Genomic DNA, 22,496 nt, shown 5'->3' with positions numbered 1-22,496 from the left:
TCTAAATTATTAATTAGGCATGAATTAACTTATCCAGACCATAATGAACTCTCAATGTCATCGCTAGCCTGCGGTATTTACTGGATTATAATCCGATCTGCTGCTCAACGCTCATTCGTGATTAAATAAATAAAATAGACAATCGAGACTATGTTTTTTTATCGTACCGACTTTAGTAATGATGATCGAGGCTAGGCCCAACATTCAATCGCTAAATTCTCGGTTTATCTATTATAGTGAGAATTGCCAGCCCTTTATCCAATACCCATAATGTAACTTTAATATGCGTTTTAAAGAATAGATGTCTTCACCCTTTAATTCCTTTATTTTTATGATCGAGCTGTAATAAAATGTAAGTCACTATAAATGTATACCCGCCCACTACACTCTCGACTAGCCATTTAAAGGCAAGTAAGTCAATAGCACATATACGATGATAAGATATTTTTAGGTAAAAGCATATACAGTGTGAATACAATGAAACATTTCTATATATAAATCACTCAGAAATATTATAGCGGTTACACAATACACATTCATTTTATAAATGTATTATAGACGTATCAATAGATTATGTGGATATATGGTATTATAATACAATTTTTATTATTATTATTATTCGATTTATATAGCGCTTCATTACACATGAGTGTGTCTAAGCGCATTCACAACAAAACAATTCAAAAACATTTTTGAAATAAATATGTTCTAAGTTAGCCTTACAATGATATATCCGTTAGAAAAGCCATGTAATATATTGCTTAGATTTAGATATATTACACGAATTTATGTTCCGTCATCTTGATTCAAAATTGGTTTTAATCGGAGCTGCTGTTGTTTAATATTCTATGCTTTCTGATTGGAAACAAATGTTTCTTTGGTGCCGATCGATAGACAATCATCGTTTAATGTTACGGAGTATACATGTGACATAGACAAAAAGACCACTAATCGTCGAGTGACATTTATTATATAAGCACGACATTTCGCCAAGGATCCGTTTGTCGTTATCAAAAACACTACAGAAGTTTAAAGCAAATAACATCAACATTTTGGAGTAGCGTTGCCTGGAAACCGCTGACATCAGATCAATGTGAGACTTTATAAATCACGTACTGTGATGTTGAAACAGATCATAGACCAGATGAACCACCATGATCCAACATCTGACCATAGGGTCAGATATGAGGGAGAGATACAGAACGATGTACCCAAAGATGTCTTTATTTATTCCGAGATGGATGCTCATGAAATAAAGAGAAGCATCATTTCCTTGTTGATTGATAATCAAATATCATTTTGTGATTCGAGCTGCTTTCTTCCAGAAGAAACAGGATTGAATAGTTTTGCCAACTGCTTACAAAGCTCCAGACAAGTGGCTTTAATAATATCACCTCAGTTTCTGGATTGTAAATTAAGTTTATTCTATAGTGAGATGGCAGCACAGTATACAGGTGATATTATCGTAGTCGCATTCAATGTATTAATATCGCAAATACCGCAAAATTTAAAATCGTTTAATATTATATCAGTGAATGAAGATAAAGAGTGGTTTGTGAAAATTCAACAGTATCTTCAATCCCAGCGTAAGTATCATCCATGGACCAATCTACGCCCCCTTTTGACTAAACGCTGTGGCAGTTTAGACCCAAATGATTTTTCGTTTAGATCACATATTTGGGTCATCTTAGTTTAGAGCCGTTTCGCGTATAGCACATATAATGTCTCTTCTTAATTCGATTGAATCCCAACCGAAAGATTATCTTCTGTGGATAGTTTGTTTATATTCAGATAATCAGTTTGTGTATGATTTATTGTGGGTTATGTCGGTTATGCTTAATATCGACAAATACCGAAATGTAGCGAAAACTACCGAAAAACTATCAGAAAACCACCCTGGGACGTACTATATCGAGGTGGGAGCAAACCCACGAGGTTGGTAAGGCGACCATACGCCTTGCCACGTACAACCTAAGAATCGAAACCACATCAGTTGACTCAATGACAGACCTTATGATACAGAGCACACGTGCTAACCATTCGGCCATCCACCCCCCCCCCCCCAGTCGGTCTAAGAGACTAGAATTATCATTAGAGTCAATGGGAAAATAATTGGTGAGCTGTGGACATATAATGGGATGGGTTAGTACGTCACCATTGTTAGTGTTTAGTCTCATCTTATCGTCATGTATCCAATCAATCTATGCCTTTATTTACATAATCATATATTCTTTCCGTTTCAGACCATGTCGTTTATCCGCAAGCCGAACTTTCAGATGAACCAGATCCGGGAATTCTACAGTTCACCGATGCACCACTACTGGCTAATGTACATTCGCATGTAGGTCATTATTACATTCACAAAAAAGTCATGAACTTATAAGAGAGAGAGAGAGAGAGAGAGAGAGAGAGAGGGGGTAACGTCCACTCGACACAAACTAGGTCATTTCGGGACTAACACATGGTTCAATTTTATTTCAATAATTCGCTTGCGCGTACGGGTCTTTAGCAGTGGTAGGAAACCCGGAGGACCCGGAGAAAACCCTCGAGGTTATGAACTTATAAAATCCACTACCTTTCAAATGGCTAAGTGTGACAGTTATACAATTGGTCATTTCAAAATATAAGAAACAAACATGCTTATATAAGACTGTTTCCATAATAATTATCATTACATTTTTAACGAATTAAAAGATGTGTATCCATAAAATATTATGTGATTTAAACCTAAGGTATGGATAATCGATAAACTATGTAAATTTAAAGCTGGGATTTTTTATAACCATTTTCTGGCTTAATCATCAATGCCTGGAAGGTCCCAATTCAATATAATAACATGTTTCAGCTGTCAGTGTCATGGCTGATTGAGATATTTTTTATGAAGTTGGCACATGCGTTGTAAACCGAAATCACCCTTTTCACACTATTGACACTACTTGTGGGATATATAAAATTCAATTCCGCAATGTTCAGTCGAGTATCCCTCCAAGCTCTCTACAGATATTTATATGCTAACATTTATGTACGTATATTGTCGTCAGTTCGTCCGCCCATAATCGCTTGTAAACACTCTACATTTCAAAATTGTTTACGTGTATTTTTCCTAAAATTAACACATTATTTATTGGTTTATAAGGGACACCCTAATCCGAATTCAGAATCTTTCGTCTTTAACCATCTTTATCTCTTAGAATTCAATGAAGAGAAGGCGGGAACGCAGCTGACTGGGCAAAACTGTCCATATAATACACTGCATGTTATTTTCCGGCGTGGTTTCCACTTGTCAGCGGTGCAGGACAGAGGACCTGACAAGGACAGCTGTCTAGTCATTCGAATGGGACAAAAAACCGAGGTCCCGTATACACATTGGCGTGCGCGTAAAATATCCCTTGGCAGTTATAAGAGTAGGCATTACCGCAGCTGTCCGGGCAAAAGTTCCCAGATAGCACACTATATGGCGTATGCCGGTCTTCATTAGCCCAGTCGGAGCAGAACAGTAGAACTTTAAACCCTATACCATTTTATTTTAAAATTGCCCTCATAATACACTGCATTAACCCGGTTTGTTCAGTAAAGTAGAACGTTAAACCCCATTTTATTCATGCTTCAGGTAGATAGATTACAATATACAGATGAAGAAAAACAGGTAAAGTATGCTCTTCATTCTTAACGGGCGGTGTTTGGGGGGTTTGATGGCCGAATGGATAGCATGTGCGCGCTGTATCATAAGGTCTGTCACTGAGTCAATTGGCGTTGTTTCGATTCCCCAGTCGTGCGTGACTGGTTTTCCCCGGGTCCTCCGGTTCCCCCCCCCCCCCACTAAAGACCCCTACGCGCAAGCGAATAATTGAAATAAAATTGAACCATATGTTAATCCCGAAATGACCTGGTTTGTGTCGTGTGGACGTTAAACCCCATGTCTCTTCTCCCCCCTCTCTCTCTCCCTCTGTCTCTCTTAACGAAACAGATTTTACGTATAACGTTCAAAATCCCGAGTTACTTTCGTGAACCCAGGAGACACTGGGCTGGCTCCCATTCGTTTAAAAACCACAACTTAACGACATATTTCTTTTTTTTCCATTTGTTGTACGTAAATATGTCAAATGTATTTATATTTTTCAAGGCCTTATTTTTACCAAACATTTGTGAAAAAAGTAGATTTGGTACCCATCCATTTCAACCTTCCTACTTTGCACTTCAAATGGGTTATTTTTACCAACTACAACATACAGACAAGATAGCTTACCAGGCATTGGATGATTACCAATGTGAAGATATAGTCATCAAGAATGGCGACATTTTGCAAATCATAGAAGACTCGCCCCGCTTGCGGAGAAAAGTTGTGGTTGAAAATGCTTTGGGTCAGAGAGGAAGTATACCATTAGCAATCTTATCCCAAATTGAAAGTCAACTCCCAGTGCTACTCCTGAAGACGCTTCGTTCCACAATAAGTGACACTGATACTACTATCTTTAGACAAACTTTAGAAACGATTGGACTCCCTTTTTACGTTGCGCGTGGCACGGAAATATCATCCAATCCGCTGTTCAGTATACGCAAAGGTGACGTCTTGCAGGTTTTGGCTTATGATAAGACCAAGCTACTTATTAGAAACTGTAGAGGGGTCTGTGGATTCTTGTCACGGAACGACAGCATGACTTACATTTGATATACGGCATTGTATATAGGGGCCTTTCGCATCGGTACGAAAACGAATACGAAAACGTCATCGATTCGTGTGTACTTGCGACGGCAATCCGTAATGAGTGTTCGGGGAGTAAAAAACGTTACACGTATGCAGCTGGATTTACATAGGTATGCAAACGATTATGTTTCTTTTCTCATATATTGAATTTTCCACCATTTTTCGAGGCTTTGTGTATATTGTTCATTTTTTAGAGTTCGTAGAATGTGCTCAAAAGCAATATTCTGCTTGATTTGTTGTACATTTGCCAAAAAATCCAGAGAAAACTTTGCCTTGATCGAGAAGTTCATGGAGTGGAAATTAACGCAATCTAGCTATTATAGTACGTCGGATTGCGAAACCGCGTGTTATAGGATACGAAAACGTAAACGAACATATGTTTTCGTACCGATTCGAAAGGTCCCTAATGTGATTTGTGGATACCTTTCATGAGTAAATTATGTTATCTTGAATATAAAGTATCTATAAAATAGAGAGAGGGGTGGCAAAGACTAAAGGTGGTTTATCGATATCCCTCGTGGGTAAATTATCAACAAACAAAAATGTGGGGCGGAAGGGGCGGGGGGCAAAGAATAAAAGGTGTCTTTATCCTTTTAATTTGAAACTAAATAGATTATTACTTTAGTTGATATTTGACCTTATTGTTCAGGCAAAAAGCGACACGCTCTGTCAATTGCTTTAATATTTATTTATCACTTACACTTTCCTTGTAAAACATGACAACAAAAGAAACGGAGCTTGGTTACATGAGGAAGGTAAAAAGCACATTATGGAGGAGAATAATGTCTCATATTAAAGCAAAGACAACTGGATTACTGTACGTGATTAAAGATATGAAATCCCAGAGGCAAGCAAAACCTCGATAACAAAAGTGATGTCGATTTACTGAAAGTTGACTTACGGAATAGGTTTTTCCTACCCGTTTAATATTAACTCCGCAAATAAATCAAAAGTTGAGATATTACCGATTTTAGTGTTAGCTATATACTATACTAATACAAGATGATTTCTCCCAGGAACTTAACAGTGGATATGTCTTCACTGGAAGGATACAGATTACAGTGAATATAACATTCATACACATTTACCAGTCAGATTGAAGTAGGGTAATGTGCTAGAGACGTAGTATGATTTATTCACGTTCATGAGATGTTCGAAACTAATCTATATATATGTTTACTACAAGTTTTATCACAATAAAGTCTATTAAAAGCTCAGCTATTACTTTGCACATGATCAACCAATTAGACTGCATTAAGTTAATAACACGTGATGTGCGGGTGGTATTTTGTTGATATCTTTATGTTTTAACTTAGGTGAGAGACTGATATTTGGATATTTTAGTTTGATCGTAACTTAGTCAAGGTATTAATGTGATGAAACTATACACCAAGTTTCATCACTCTCACTTCATTAGAACTGAAGTTACAGTGTCCCAAAGCATCAACCAATCAAATTGCTTATCTCTGCTTACCCTAAGCAGAAAACGCTCATCGTCGAACTCCATCAAGACATCGACCAAATAAACACCTACACCAAGTTTGAACATTCTAGCTCAGTTAGGAGAGTTATTGTGTCCCAAAAAGTGTGACGGACAGACAGACGGACGGACGGACAGACAGACAGACAGATCCATTTTAACAATAATGTGAATGGATTACCGAAACACTTAATAAATTAGCTTATTCGAAATCAAAATAGAACAAATTTCAAAAGAAGCTTAGCGCTTTAAAATATAACATAGATGCAGCCTACGATATACATTTCAAATGTGTGAACTTCCCTCAAAAATGAAAGTATAGGATTGCGGACATAATCATTATGAAAAGTTATGCATATCAAATTCTACAAAATATGCCACATACTCAGATGTCTCATATTGGTTGGTCGCAACACAGGTAATGAAAAAAACAATGTCTTGATAATCGAATGTCCGAGGTTCTTTGATAACCAGTTCCCTAGTTGTCTGATTACCGGCTGTGTTAGTCTCACGGACAGTAAGACTATCGTTATTGTTGACTGCAGCCGTTTTTGCTTTGCCCACATCATACGTTGTTCTGTAGAACGATAAGCTAGGACGTGGTCTACCTGTTGACGAACAGGTTACGACTATCTGAAAACAAGAATTTACGTCATAACTAAAGAATGAATGAAATGAAATGGGGTTTAACGTCTTATCTTCTACTACATCCGGGCTAATAAAGACTAACATAGAGTGTGCTATGACGTAATTCAAACGGTTAATGGTTATTTTACATGCATACTAAAGTTTACACGAGACCTCGGTTTTTCGCCCCATCCGCGGTCTTGTTTTCTGATTGATATTATGGTTATGGATTATTTTCATCCGCGTTTGCTTTCTCAGCCAACACCGGGGTCCAACGTCAGACTTCCTGGTTAATGAAATGAAATGGGGTTTAACGTCCTACTGTTCTGCTCCTATTGGGCTAATGAAGACGGACTTACGCCATACATTTTGCTATGTGGGAAATTTTGCCCCGACATCGACACCTACGGCGTACTCTTTTATTGAATATTGAATTTCAACTGCCAATCTTTTACATGCACGCCAATGTGTACACGGGTCCTGGTTAATAAGCCAGTTCTTTATTCACTGAGCCAATATAGCTCCACAAATTAAAACAATATATAAAGTAGGATTTTTTACCTGCCCGTTTTCTCGTCGATGACTCATCTTTACTCGAACATGCTCTTCAAAAATGTTAATTCTGAAACTATATGAAGAGGAAAGTGCAATCTCTGGTAAAGATGCCGTCACCATGTAGTCCCCAGCATCAAGTCGACTGATATCATATGATGTAATAGTGGTCTCTGTAAAATAAGGAGCTGGGTAGACGTTAACATCAAATCCCACCAATGTCGTGTTGACACCGTTCACCTTCTTGTACCAACGAATTTCTGGCGACCAAGGGCCAAAAACCCAGCATTGAATCTGTGCTACATCACCTATTACATAATGTTCTTCATTGTTATTCAAACGACATCCCAAATTGAGTTCCCGGATCGGTTTGGGCGACCATTCAGTATTTGGGAATATGCGATAAAGTCGATAAACGTCGATATAGACCGAAAGGTTGGTTGGGTGACCCAAAGTATTCAAAAGGATGCTGGATAGTAGCATTGAATCATTATAATTCGGATTAGCTAAATCCAGCAAGACTTCATAATCCACATTAGTATCGTTTTTTATATCCATTTTACCCTTTAAACTTGGAACATCGGCTTCACCTATTCCAATGACATAGGCGGTCATTTGTGAATGATTCATACTGGCATTTTGACTTGATATATGGGTAACTAAATTAATAACCCCTGCTTGTGTTGGGACATATCGTATATCTTCAAGATCGTAGTTCAGGGTAAAAGAAGGACTAACAGTGTTATAAACTTGACCTCTGTCGTCCCCACGACGTCTCGGATAGTTTAGTTCCACGGATATGATATCATGGAAACTCGCTTGCATGAATATGCGTTTAAGTCCGATTAGATAACTATTTCCATTAAATGTATTTGCGATTGAAATATCTTGAATGAGAACAATTCGATGAACACGACTATCTTCTTGGTGAAGTAAACATATTCCTTTTCCTGAAAGTGTAAATTAAATATGGTTTAACGTCCACTCGATGCAAACTAGGTTATTATGGGATTTACATATGGTTCAATTTCATATGATGGGGATTATCGATAACTCGACACAAACTAAAATATGGTTCAATTATTTCATATGATGGGGTTTATCGATAACTCGACACAAACTAAAATATGGTTCAATTATTTCATATGATGGGGTTTATGCATAACTCGACACAAAATAACATATGGTTCAATTTCATATGATGGCGTTTATCGACAACTCCACACCAACTAACATATGGTTCAATTTCATATGATGGGTTTATCAATAACTCGACAAAAACCAGAGGCGGATCCAAGGTGGGGCACCCCCCCCCCCCTAATTTTCGACAGTGCCCTTTTTTACTGCTGAAAGTGCCTTTTCTCAGACCCAAATATGTCTGTTCCCAACCCGTTGCAGGGATTCCCAAATTACTCAAACCATCTACTCAAACACACCAGTCTGGTCTAATTAATACTTCCACTTTTAAACGAATTCTTGTTGTTTCGCTGACGGTAACCTAATCCTATAGAGTGACTATATAGACAGAAATCAATGATAGCATCTTGTGGAATCGGCGGCGTATACACTCATGCCCATCGCCGACGCGCATGAGTGCAACTTGATGTAACATTGTTTCGTGTGTAGACAGTACACAGTACAAGTTACAAGGCTTAAATAGTGAAGTGGCTAGGGAATAGATTCGTCTTTTTTCCCATCATAATGCCTCGCTCGCCTTGACAATTTTTGAGTCGCATGTTCAACTGGCTTTTTTGCTCGATTTTAAGACTCATTTTCAACGATTTCCGAACGTTTACTTAGACGAAAATATCAGCCACATAGCTCTTGGAATGGCTACAGATGCAAGGAAATGACGGATAATTTTCTTGGGGGCCCCCCCCCCCCAAAAACCCCCCAAAAAAACCCCAAACCCCTCTCAGCGGCGTGCCCTGTCCCCGCGGTCAGTGCCCTGATTTTGCGGCGCCCTCCCCCCCCCCCCCTTTTCAAAATTCCTAGATCCCCCCTGGAAACTAACATGGTTCAATTTCATATGATGGGTTTATCGATAACTCGACACAAACTAACATATGGTTCAATTTCATATGATAGTTCCATTTTATTTCAATAATTGACTTGAGCGCTGAGATCTTTAGGCGTGGCAGAGAACCTGGTGACCCGGAGAAAACTGACGGTCAGATTGGCCGATCTTGTCAATACACTCCAGCTTTCATAGCGTATTCACATATCGGCGTATCGTTGTACACAATAAGACAATTAGTGGTGTTATTCGCAAAAGGAAGTAAGATGTCTTTAAAAACGACTTTAAGCGAAGTAACTTATTCATACACCACGATAATACCTTCTACCTACCACAGCTATTCGCTTGAAGATATAATTCGGTTCCACCATGTTCAACTTTAATATGGATGTTCATCAAATTTGTATTAGCCACAAAATCTACAGATGATATTTCATACTGTCGAGTTGGATCAGTTGTAAATCGAGCATGGAACTCAAATACTTGTACTTCTTGTTTTATCTACAGAAATAAATAATTAACCAATTATAACGATGATCACTGTTAGAACAGTCAATAATTTTCAACAACGAATGTTCCTCTGAAATTAAATAGGTTCTCATCAAGAGGCATAGTATCTGCCCTGTTTCGAATATCACAATTAGAAAACTCATATTTTCAGATAAATATACTAATGTCCAAAAGAAATTGTACGCACTAAAAATATGACTAAGTTTTATTTAGATTAAAAACATTTGATAAAACATTACTGAGTTTGTCTCTTGTGTCAAAACTCAATATTTCTAAGCAAAATAAAAAAAGGAAAGTGAGTTTAGGATGCGGCAAAAAGAAACAAACACAGTATATAATTTGGAATTTTTCAAGTTTTATACCACCCAATTGGTTATCTAAACGGCCCAGTCGTTCCTAGCCACGCCCACCGTCCTACACGGTAATGACCCAGCGCTTTATGTATTCACCCGCCCCGTCAACACATTAAACATCACAAATACTTCATCCCAACTGATCCCAGGACATGTCTCTTTCAGAATAATATCATTATTAATTCGAAACAAGGAATGTCAATATTTGCGTCCCCCCAACACCACCACCCCATAGGCTTATTAGCTAAACGCATGTACTAGTCGGTGACGCTCTAAATTCTCTTATCAGAATCTTAACTAAATCTTAGTGCTTTACTAAATCGTTTTAGTTCGTTTCTTTTTGCGTAGCACAATTGTTTAGTAAAAAGACCCTGTTTTGTGGTCTCAATGTACAGGTTTTGTGTATGTATATGATTTTACTTCCTTGAGTGGCATTTAGTAATTGAACAGTAACACATTAAAAAGTATCATGTAATAACAATTACTGGTTCATAAACATGCAACGTTTCCACAATGGCACCCTCGTCTTGATATCCGTATTCCGTATCACGTATGTGAAATACACACACATTGATGACATCACACGCGAAATCCATACGGATACGCGATACGGACCAGGAATTTACGCTTGCCAAAAGTCTCTCTTACAACTTACCAAGGGTAAAAAATGTAAATCCATAGCAATATAATCAGGAGCCTGAAGTATGACTACGAAAGGAAGTTCAAAGCAAATTGTCCAAATATATTATTAGAGCCTAGGTCCGCAACCTCTGGGACGCGATCCGAGCACGCTTAGAGGGATATGTTGTCATGCAAAGTATAATTATACATCTCGAAGCACCTCTCGCCATTTATTTCCATGCCATTAAAGTATAATTTATTTCTAAGGAATTCATCATATGGTTCGTGCTAAAAGGTGACATCAGAAAAAATGGTACCGGCTTGTAAATTCATGCACTTTTTTGGCTATACCGTCCCAATCTCCTGGTGCAAGCGGTACTGTTTAAGAAAAACCCTATTGAATTTCAAACTATTTAAACTACTATTTTGAACTATAAAAACGAAACGAAATAGGATCTGTGTTTTAATCAGATTGATGGGTATGGAAACATTTAAGGAAAACAAGGGAGATAACTGTGTTATTTTTTCCTGTGTCAATGATTTTTAAGGGTGGGAAATAATGCCCATGGTCGTATAATAGTGAGTTGATAGATAACCTATTGAGCAAAAGACATAGAAATAATTATGTTTTGACTTTCTTAGAAAATATGAAATTCCCCCTTTAAGGTGGCACACGAGAGTATTTCAACCTCAAACTACTAATCTCAAACAATTATATTGTTGGCCGAACCTTGTGCACAAATTACTTTACGTTCGACATTAGCTATTCTCTAAATTTCGAACACCCATACCACGTTTAGTTACCAAACATCTTACCTGTGTGGATGAAACCACTGGGCGTTCCCAGCCGTCCATTCTTTCCCAGACTCTCTCCCGTCTCAACAAATCATAAATATCACTCATCTGGTAAAGAAATGAAATTGGGTTTAACGTCCTATTATTCCGAAATGTCGAATGAAGAGGGACATGTGCCGTACATTGTAAAAATTATACGTTTTTATATCGCCGAATTCCGAAGTTTTATTCCGTTTTTTTGTTAATCGACTTTTTGGGGGGAGGGCGGGGATAAATGGTGGAATCACCAGGAATTTACGGATTATTTCTGTTTGCAAAGGCAGCGATAAGTAATTGTATACATATATAATCATTTCTAATAATGATTATGTTATAGTATTCATTTCAATTTATTAACCATAATATGAAGAATCATATTTTGTAAATATTGGTATATTACATGTCATGTATATCTAATTTCCATTATTTATAAGATCTATAAAGTGTATTGTTATTCAACATACGTTAATCAGATTGTAAGTATTTTCATAAATGTATATAATTATGTTTTAACGTTCAATGCGTAGGTTTTAATATCTCGTAATCAAGCGTGCTTAAATCTGGATAGTATAATCGATTGACCGTTTTAACTCTATAGCAGGATTCCACATGCTAGCAAATTGTTTGCATCGCAAGCATACATCTGGGGCCTCTAACCGGCCCAATCACTCACTGTAGCTGTTTGTGTTACCTTGCTCTCGTCTACCGATTAGGATTTTGTGTATTCTAACGTTAGCTGAAAGTCAATGGTAAGCTTTTGGGCACGCTACAACAGTGAAGAGTTAATTGTCTCTAATTCAATGACATTTTTTTCTCTTTAAAAACCCTGGAAACAAAATTTACCGGGATTTTTGTTTTTGTATTTGAAGATGGAATTTATGTTAATTGAAGAAATTTCTGTAAATTACAGGAAAAACAAATATGGATAAAATTCTCCTGTGTAATGTTTCTTTCTGGAACTTTTTGCGTTTTTTCCCCGAGTTTTTTTACAGTGTATACAGTCGGCCTACTCTTATATATCGAATTCTCTGCAACTCAAGAATCCATTGCGATTAGACAGATTTTATATTCATTAATAAGTGTTGATAATATTAATAACATAAATATACAGTACAGAAAATTGTATTTGTTGTCTATATGAAAAACAGAACAGTCAACCTTACCCCTTCTGGATCCATTGGCGTCATTTCCCGCCGTTGAAATTTGTTATACAATGTCGAATGAAGAGGGACATGTGCCGTACATTGTAAAAATTATACGTTTTTATATCGCCGAATTCCGAAGTTTTATTCCGTTTTTTTGTTAATCGACTTTTTGGGGGGAGGGCGGGGATAAATGGTGGAATCACCAGGAATTTACGGATTATTTCTGTTTGCAAAGGCAGCGATAAGTAATTGTATACATATATAATCATTTCTAATAATGATTATGTTATAGTATTCATTTCAATTTATTAACCATAATATGAAGAATCATATTTTGTAAATATTGGTATATTACATGTCATGTATATCTAATTTCCATTATTTATAAGATCTATAAAGTGTATTGTTATTCAACAAACGTTAATCAGATTGTAAGTATTTTCATAAATGTATATAATTATGTTTTAACGTTCAATGCGTAGGTGTTAATATCTCGTAATCAAGCTTGCTTAAATCTGGATAGTATAATCGATTGACCGTTTTAACTCTGTAGCAGGATTCCACATGCTAGCAAATTGTTTGCATCGCAAGCATACATCTGGGGCCTCTAACCGGCCCAATCACTCACTGTAGCTGTTTGTGTTACCTTGCTCTCGTCTACCGATTAGGATTTTGTGTATTCTAACGTTAGCTGAAAGTCAATGGTAAGCTTTTGGGCACGCTACAACAGTGAAGAGTTAATTGTCTCTAATTCAATGACATTTTTTTCTCTTTAAAAACCCTGGAAACAAAATTTACCGGGATTTTTGTTTTTGTATTTGAAGATGGAATTTATGTTAATTGAAGAAATTTCTGTAAATTACAGGAAAAACAAATATGGATAAAATTCTCCTGTGTAATGTTTCTTTCTGGAACTTTTTGCGTTTTTTCACCGAGTTTTTTTACAGTGTATACAGTCGGCCTACTCTTATATATCGAATTCTCTGCAACTCAAGAATCCATTGCGATTAGACAGATTTTATATTCATTAATAAGTGTTGATAATATTAATAACATAAATATACAGTACAGAAAATTGTATTTGTTGTCTATATGAAAAACAGAACAGTCAACCTTACCCCTTCTGGATCCATTGGCGTCATTTCCCGCCGTTGAAATTTGTTATACAACACATTGTCAGCGATCTGTAAATTTTAAAGACAATACTTGAATGTTTCAGACATTAATATCTCAACAGACGAGGCTAAAATATCACGAGCCATTTCACCTGACTATAGATTTATATCTTCTATTAGAATATGTACTGATCCATATCAATTGTTTTTAGCAACAAATGCTTAAAATCACTCCCTTAAAACAATTCCAGGTTTTCGTGTTGGCCTTTTCGGCAAAATAGTTTGACGGGCACCTGAATAAAGGTCGGTCGAGTATCTAGCAACAGGTTGGACAAAAGGGAAAGCAGGAGAGGGGGGGGGGGGTTGACGCTGTATCATAAGGGTTGCCATTGAGTCAGCTGGCGTGCTTTCATTGGCTAATCCCTCACATCAACTAGAAGTGGGGTATATAACAACTCGTACAGATTCTAGTGTAGTAAAGAGAAGTAAAACGAAATTTTGAACTGTGTTTTAATCAGACTGACGAGCAAGCGAATTATTGAAATAAAATTGAACCGTGTGTTAGTCCCGAAATGGTCTAGTTTGTGTCGAGTGGATGTTAAACCCCATTTCTTTCTATATATCTATGTGAGACCAGAGTCAGTACTGTCATGTATCATATTAGAAAATATTTGCTGCATAGGCCTATTGATTAATGGCTGCACCGCCTTGTGATTAATCCTACCTTACCACATGGTATGAAGAACATTTTGGGGAATATGAATTCGAATTCGAAAGACCGATCGTAAAAGTGATTTTGCCATATGCCCAAACAATTAATGAGGTAGCTGCTCAATGCTCATAGTCAAATTCTCGACTATCATGCGTCAAATACTACATAATACTCACTGCATTAATAATTCCAAGGAAAAGGATTAACACTGATAAGTTTAACATACTTGTCCTCTACAAATGACAGTTATAACTAAAGGTGCATTTAGAGAATGCTGGTGAATTTCGCAATGATGACCCTGAACTTTCCATAATTGGTGAAAATGATCAATTATTTTGATTTTGTTTAAATTACTTCGACCTTCTATCCCATGCATTAAAGTTACTGTAGCTATGTTAGTTTAATACTACTACTACTACTAAAAATAATATGTATATTTATATCGCGCCCAGTTCCATGCTAATATGCATGCTGGGGACGCTACACATAATAGACCGTAAATAGATGAGTTTTTAAATTAGTTTTAAATGTTTCGAGGCTGTATGACAGTTTAATGTTCAGCCGTAATGAATTCCACAGAACTGGCGCAATATGAACAAATGTTCTGTATCCAAATGATTGTGTCTTTTTGAAACACTTGTACGGTATCTAAATTGTCTGCTTTTTATATTATAGGAATGTTTATTATATATTATGTTTCAAATCATTCTAACCAGGATATATGGTATGGTTATCTGAACACTTTCAGGTAGATGTATATTGGTATGGTTATCTGAACACTTTCATGTGGATGTATATTGTCGTAATCCCGGTCCGCTCACCAGTCTGCTCACAGAAGTTATTGTTTCTTATCAAATATAAACCAAATTTGTTTAGTTTGTTGAATTTAGAGAACACTAGATAATAATACGGACTTTGTCTAAAATAGCCTCGGATTGGTAATTTCACCCCATGGAATTCAATGTTAAATCCAGGCCATTCCAGACCTTCCACATTTTTTTTTTACATCCCGATGTTCTTAATAACACCAGAAATGAAATGAAATCAAATGAAATGGGGTTTAACGTCCTACTGTTCTCCACCGAACTGGGCTAATGAAGACGGGCATACGCCATATAGTGTGCTATGAGGGCAATTTTGCCCGGACAACGGCACTACGGCCTACTCTTATATCGGATTCCATCTGTCAAGGGATCTTTCTCGGTTTTTCGTCCCATCCGAACGACTAGACAGTTGTCCTTGTCAGACTCTTAATAACCCCAATGAGACCAACCTGTTGTAAAGGTCTGATAAATATGGTGGCCTTTTAGTGTCATACGTTAATTTATACCCTTTTCTTGAAATTTACCTCATATGAGAAATCGCAGTGAAAACTATGATAAATAAAAAACATGCAAAACCTTTTCTCCGCGCTGTAAACTTCATCTCCGCGGTATAAAGTTTTCTCTGTGTTGAAAAGGTTTCCACATGATATCTTCGCGATAGTAAATCACATGATTTCTCCGCGGAGAAAACATTTCCACCGCGGACAAAACATTATACTGCGAAGAAATGGTTTACACCGCGGAAAAAAAAGGCTTTTCATGTTTTTTTTTTATTTATCATAGTTTTCACTGCGATGTCTCATAATGAGGTAAATTTCATGAAAAATATATAAATCAACATATGGCACTAAAAGGCCACCGAAGATAAAACATTTAAGACGGTTGACCATCTAAACCTGGTCAAAGGAATCTATGTGACGTCATATTGAAAGGTGATTTCCCTAATTCATATTTGTTTACACCCTGAACCGTATGTCCCCAAATCATGAGTATTCACCAAAACTTGATAGATAATGTAAATTTAAACGCTCGATTCTAGAGTAAAGGGTCAAAAGATATTCAAATACAAATTTGCGATAAATGTGATCCAAGGGAAATAACTCTATTATAAGTTAACATATTCGGAGGCAGACCACCATTAATTTCCCCATTGACTTCAATGTTAATTCTGGCCTCTTACCCACCTCCAACTTTTCCCAAAATTTTCGTTGGACTGAATGCTTTTCACTATAGACAGAGGAACAAATGGTCATGTCTTTGCACTAAAATTTGTATGAGGGTGATCACCAAAATTTTGAGATACACAAACTTGAAGAAGCATACTAAAAACATGTAACTAGTTGCCGTACATATCACCGTAGCCAACCTGATAACCCTGTTATCCTTCCGCCTCAAAATCATGAATATTTACCAAAACCTGGCAGAAAATGTTAATTCAAACCCTCTTCGTCCATTCTAGACCAAAAAATCAACAAATATGGGCATGCAAAAGGGGAGAAAAGAGAAAGAGAGAGAATTGCTATAAATAGACGAACTACAATTCGTGGGTACCGAGATGGTGAAATATAATGGGGTACCGAGATGGTGAAATATAATGGGGTACCGAGATGGTGAAATATAATGGGGTACCGAGATGGTGAAATATAATGGGGTACCGAGATGGTGAAATTTAATGGTAGTCTGCCTCCATTCAAACGCAACGAGACGATTGCTGATATTATTTGTACCGACAAAGCAATAACTCTTGTCCAGGCTCGGATGTAAGGGGAAAGGTGTGGAGGGGGTTGTAGACAGAGTAAGCTCCTTCTTGAGACCTTGGTTAAAAGTGCTTCTCGGCGAGGTAATGACCGGCGAACAACAATATCAATCTGTTCACAGATTATTATGAAAGTCTTCTAATATCTCTGTGAAAGATGACTGCCTTCAACACGTGACGTTATATCACGCGGCGTCAATGGTGTGTGTATTGTTTACATAAGACGTTACTGGCTCGGACAAAATTGCGCCTTTTACTGATTTTAATTCTTATCTACACTAAATAGGAAATACTTTTTACCTACAAATATTTCAAATGTCTTTATTTATTTTTCTAATACATAAAACAAATGTTTTAGAATTAAATTTGTCGGGGGGGGGGGGGTGGAAGTTAACATTTGTGGCTCATTACGTCGCATCGATGTCATCCTTATCAGTGAATGTAAAGGCCTAGCGAATATTCGCTGCTGATCAGTGTGCAACAATATAGGCAATGCAATCTACGTTCTACCGTCGCGCGCAGTGTTGTAGCCAGTATTTTGTGTTGACATTCATTATGGGGTGGGATTGTCGATAGCGCACTAAATTTGACATCTCCTATTCACAGCTTATAGATGCGCTAGTGCTCTTGTCCAAGTGGATTGTTAATAGCTCGAGGATCACGCTGTACATACATTTATTTTTTTCTCTATATATGTAGCTATAATTATTGTTCTTGAGCATTCAGGGTAAATATTTCTGCATATAATATAAACAGTTTCATAATATAAGATGACACAATTTATGACCCTTCTGGTGTGTTACATATTTCCGTTGCCTACACATACAGATACAGAACTTTGTATAAATTGTTACTTGTTTCAATTAATAATTCAACAGTCCATCAAGTTAAAGTACCAAAAGTCCGGGGTCTAGGTGGGTTTTGTTCAACAGGAAAGATGCGGCAGGTTTGGGATGCTAGTGGTGTATGGCTGAGTTAGGAGATCCCAGAAACCCAATGGCCTCCCATACTTTGAAGACCTAATCAGAAAAAATGTCAACATTGTATTTTTGTCATTAAACATCAAAACCTACAAAATAAAGCTTATTCCACGATTTCTTCCCTAAAAGCCGGCGGATGGGAATTATGTAACAAACCGAATCGGACTATTAAGTTGCGCCAATGGTGGGTGTGGTAGGGGGAGTCACCCATAGCACCCCCCAAAATTGGTTTATTCACCATGGATGGTGCAAGTTCCACTTCAGTGACATTTGATAGAGGCATGTGCCCTGAATTAGGAAATATAACTTAAGAATGGGAGTTTTGGTGGAAAGGCCACTCAAGAAGAGGTCAAAGGTCATCAATTACCAAATTTTCGATTTTACTCTGAATTATTTTTTACGTTTTCTCGTCATCTATTCCGGGTATGTTACACAAAACTACATGGACATGTTTTATATTGGTAGGAGCAAACATATGAAAATATGAGATATAAAAGTGATGAAGTTTTTTCAGAGAGAGGGAGGAGAGAGAGAGAGAGAGAGAGAGAGAGAGAGAGAGAGAGAGAGAAATGGGGTTTAACGTCCACTCGACACAAACTAGGTCATTTCGGGACTAACATATGGTTTAATTTTATTTTAATAATTCGCTTGCGCGTAGGGGTCTTTTAGCAGTGGGAGGAAACTGGAGGTTGAACAGGTGACCCTACTCCTTGTCACGTACAACCGGGGAATCGAAACCCCGCCAGTATACTCAATCACAGACCGTATGATACAGCGCGCGCGTGCTAACCAATCGGCAATTCGCCCCCCCCCCCCCCAACCTCCAACGACGTATTTGTTGTGTTTAATATCTATTATTTCAAACTTAGTTTCTGTACCATGTGTTGACATTTTCCGACTCGACTGTCCCTAAGAAGGTGTGGGTGTATTCATCTTTGTTAAAATTTATTTTCTCGCACATTATAAATTCATATACAGGCTAATTATCTGGTTTAGTACAGACTGACGTCATGCACATATCTGGAAATATACATATTCATTAAAATTCATTTAATTCAACTAAATGTTTCGCGTGACATTCCTCCAGGTCAGACCACTCTCAGTTGTTCGTTATTATTCAAATGTCTATGGTAATTAGGGAGGTTGGATGGTCGAATGGTTAGCACGTGCGCTTTGTATCATAAGGTCTGTCATTGAGTCAACTGTAGTGGTTTCGATTCCCCGATTGTACGTGACACGGAGTAGTGTCGCCCGTCCAACCTCGTGGGTTTTCTCTGGGTCCTCCGGTTTTCCCCCACAGCTAAAGACGTGCAAGCGAATTATTGAAATAAAATTGAACCATGTGTTAGTCCTGAAATGACCTACTAGTTTGTGCCGAATGGACGTTACCCCCCCCCCTCTCTCTCTCTCTCTCTCTATCGCTTCCCCCTCTCTCTCTCTCTCTCTCTCTCTCGCTCTATCGCTCTCCCTCTCTCTCTCTCTCTCTCTCTCAGACCAGAGTCAGTACGCTCATGTATCATATTAGAAAATATTTACTGCATAGGCCTATCTTTCTAGTCGGTGTCATATAGTATATGATAATGGATAATAGATAGCCAGCATTAAATTGATAACGAGTTTATATTTAAATCAATTAAAATGAAAAGCCACACCCTGGCCAGGAGATGTATATTATATGTAAAAATCGATTATTATTTTACGTATCACGTTGCGCTGTAAAGTATATTTATTAATAATAAATGAATATGGCTATAAGCAATATTCGTCCAGAGATAAAATGCAATTAAGTAGAACGGTTTATTTTTATTGCCATTTAAACTGCGTGTTGCAGATGAATCATACATATGTAATGACAACAAACAGCTAGATATCTGTAATTTGAGAAAATCATACAATATAACGTAAGGGTATTGAGGGAGGACAACGACGTTACTCTTAAGACTGGGACACAATAGTGGTTTTATCCCGATGTTTTATATCAATAAGCTAAATCCTTTCATGTGAACGGGAAAATTATCTTCTATAGGTTATAGATAAATCCTTCTTGTAGGATTTGTCCTATGAATTGACCAATGAACTGAAGTCAACCGCGTCGAAACAGAGAATTTTATTTTTTATTTCAGCCGCCAAAGCGTGCTGTAGTCGATCCAATATCATAGATTACCATAAACACGAGAAAAGGCTTATTTACATTTCCGCTAACTGTCCCACATGACCAAAACCCATAAGATTTTATTTACTGTATGACCACAAAAACTTAGAAGATTTACCCTTCAAGACTTTTGCTATGATTTGTCTTAAATGATAAATTCACTAGTGTGACTCAGCCTTTAGCTAGACAGATTTGCAAGGGACCCACGGTGGTTTAATGAGTAAGGCGCTGGCTCAATAACTAGAAGTTCCTCGGGAAATTCCAGCAAGGTTTCCTCTTGTCAGTGGTGTAGAAATGGGGTTTAACACACTCAACACAAACTAGGTCATTTAATTGTCAGGTTAATTCGACACGTCGCTGTCTGGGAACAATTGCCTCATAGCACACTGAATTGCGTAAACCTCCGTGTCATTGAATTACATTTCTAGATCCTTGTGTACGTGACACCATCGCCGCCCAGACCCTGTGCTAATTGTGTAGTGGATGCTTTACAGAAAACAGATCCTTTATTTTAATGTCGACTGATAGACACAGTAAACATGACATCTAGAATGACCAGGTAAGTGCAAAATACTCAGTCAGTGCGTCTGGAAGCGCATAGGGGTCAGTAGTGCGATACATACCGCAATATAGGTTGGTAGTATGTCAACATATTGTGATTGTTCTGATGATTTTATCTCTGAAAAGACAATTTTTGCCGAGTTAATTGAATAAATCGGAATGACGACATATTACATATCGCGTTGGTTCATTTAACTCGGCAAAAATTGTCTTTTCAGAGATAAAATCATCAGAACAATTACAATATGTTGACATATTACTAACTAAATATTGCGGTATCTATCACGCTATTGACTCCTATACGCTTTCATAAGTGCTACTTGAAAAATTAAATTCCGTTCAGCAGAGAATGTTTCTAATTCGTTACAATATAATAATGGATAATATAACTACATAAGTATGTATATCGCTACTATTATCAAAACGGATATGTGATGCGCTAGACATTAGGCACACCCTGCGCTGTACATGGACATTAGAATCATTAGCGTAAACATACATTACGCAAGAGCTAAATCTGCCTATTGCAGGTCTTTCTTTTGGCCTGGAATGTTATCTAAATTATTAAATAGACATTAATTACTTTTCCAGACCATAATCAACTCTCGATGCCATAGCAAGCCGGTGTTATTTAGCGGATTGGAATACATTTTTTTTTTAAAAAGAATTAAACGTAATCGAGACCTTGTTTTTTTTTTATCGTACCGACTAAAGTAATCATGATCGAGGCTAGCCTAAAATTCAAACGCTTATATCTCGGTTCCGAGTGGAGCAATTTGACTGAAATTTTCAGCATGTCCCATTTTCGTTATGTGTTTTTTAACTATCATAACGAGAACTGTCCAATCTTTATCTAATCTCCCGTAATGCCTTTTTCATGGATCGAGATTTTCAGAAGCTTATCAGTGGAAGGCAACCATGGGACTGAGATATACAAGTACAGCTATATGTAATTTAAATTTTTAAACCATCAAATGCTGTGTTATGAGTAAACATGCCTTATGTGCACTGTGCACGATACCCACCAGATGAAAAACAATCTCCAATCAGCTGTAAATATGGCGTATCTTTACACAATCACTAGTCACCAAACCCAGATATAAACTGTCAGTTTGATTCATTGTGGAATTAGAAAGATCCATCGTTCATCCCTTTCTCAGTTGTGCAAGACCGGGGTCTGGGAGGGAGGGGGAGGGGGAGGGGGAGGGGGCTTATGGTAAGGAACAGTTTCTTGTCGTTCTGATGGGATAACAACCCGAGAGTGTACACGTTGGTGTGTACGTAAAATGTTGATCTTCAATGAAGGATCGCCTGTCCAACCTCGTAGGTTTTCTCCGGGTCCTCCAGTTTCATCTCACTGCTACATGTAAAAAACCCATAAGCGCACGCGAATTAATGAAAATCACACTGAACCACATGTTGTTCCCGATATGACCTAGTTTGTGTAGAGTGGACGTTACCCCCCCCCCCCCCCCCCCTCTGTCTCTGTCTCTGTCTGTCTGTCTGTCTTTATGTCTGTCTCTCTCTCTCTCTCTCTCTCTCTCACACACAC

The 22,496-nt window shown here is 37.5% G+C and overlaps 2 protein-coding genes across 3 annotated transcripts; one reads left to right on the top strand and one right to left on the bottom strand.

The window, feature by feature from the left end:
* The first annotated feature begins 737 nt into the window (after positions 1-737).
* On the top strand, positions 738-5,420 carry LOC126819373 (uncharacterized). Its single transcript, XM_050547384.2, has 4 exons — positions 738-1,586; positions 2,244-2,345; positions 3,615-3,646; positions 4,124-5,420. The coding sequence occupies exons 1-4, from the start codon at positions 1,121-1,123 to the stop codon at positions 4,667-4,669; spliced, it is 1,146 nt and encodes a 381-aa protein (XP_050403341.1). The 5' UTR covers positions 738-1,120; the 3' UTR covers positions 4,670-5,420.
* Position 5,421: 1 nt separating this feature from the next.
* On the bottom strand, positions 5,422-14,949 carry LOC126819355 (uncharacterized). 2 transcript variants are annotated; one of them, XM_050547355.2, is made up of 7 exons: positions 14,848-14,949; positions 13,963-14,028; positions 11,682-11,768; positions 10,900-10,941; positions 9,714-9,882; positions 7,374-8,314; positions 5,422-6,818 (listed from the first exon to the last, which is right to left on the bottom strand). In XM_050547355.2, exons 1-7 carry the CDS (start codon positions 14,893-14,895, stop codon positions 6,525-6,527), a joined length of 1,647 nt encoding a protein of 548 aa, XP_050403312.1. In that variant the 5' UTR covers positions 14,896-14,949; the 3' UTR covers positions 5,422-6,524. The 2 variants fall into 2 exon arrangements, with proteins under 2 accessions (XP_050403312.1, XP_055956715.1); XM_056100740.1 differs by lacking the exons at positions 10,900-10,941; positions 11,682-11,768; positions 13,963-14,028; positions 14,848-14,949 and having other exon boundaries at positions 9,714-9,936.
* Positions 14,950-22,496: the final 7,547 nt, after the last annotated feature.

This window comes from Patella vulgata, chromosome 4 (genome assembly GCF_932274485.2).
Source record: "Patella vulgata chromosome 4, xgPatVulg1.2, whole genome shotgun sequence".
In the NCBI taxonomy this organism is placed as follows: domain Eukaryota; kingdom Metazoa; phylum Mollusca; class Gastropoda; family Patellidae; genus Patella; species Patella vulgata.
The sequence above is the reverse complement of the archived record's forward strand: the minus strand, read 5'-3'. Positions and strand labels throughout refer to the sequence as shown.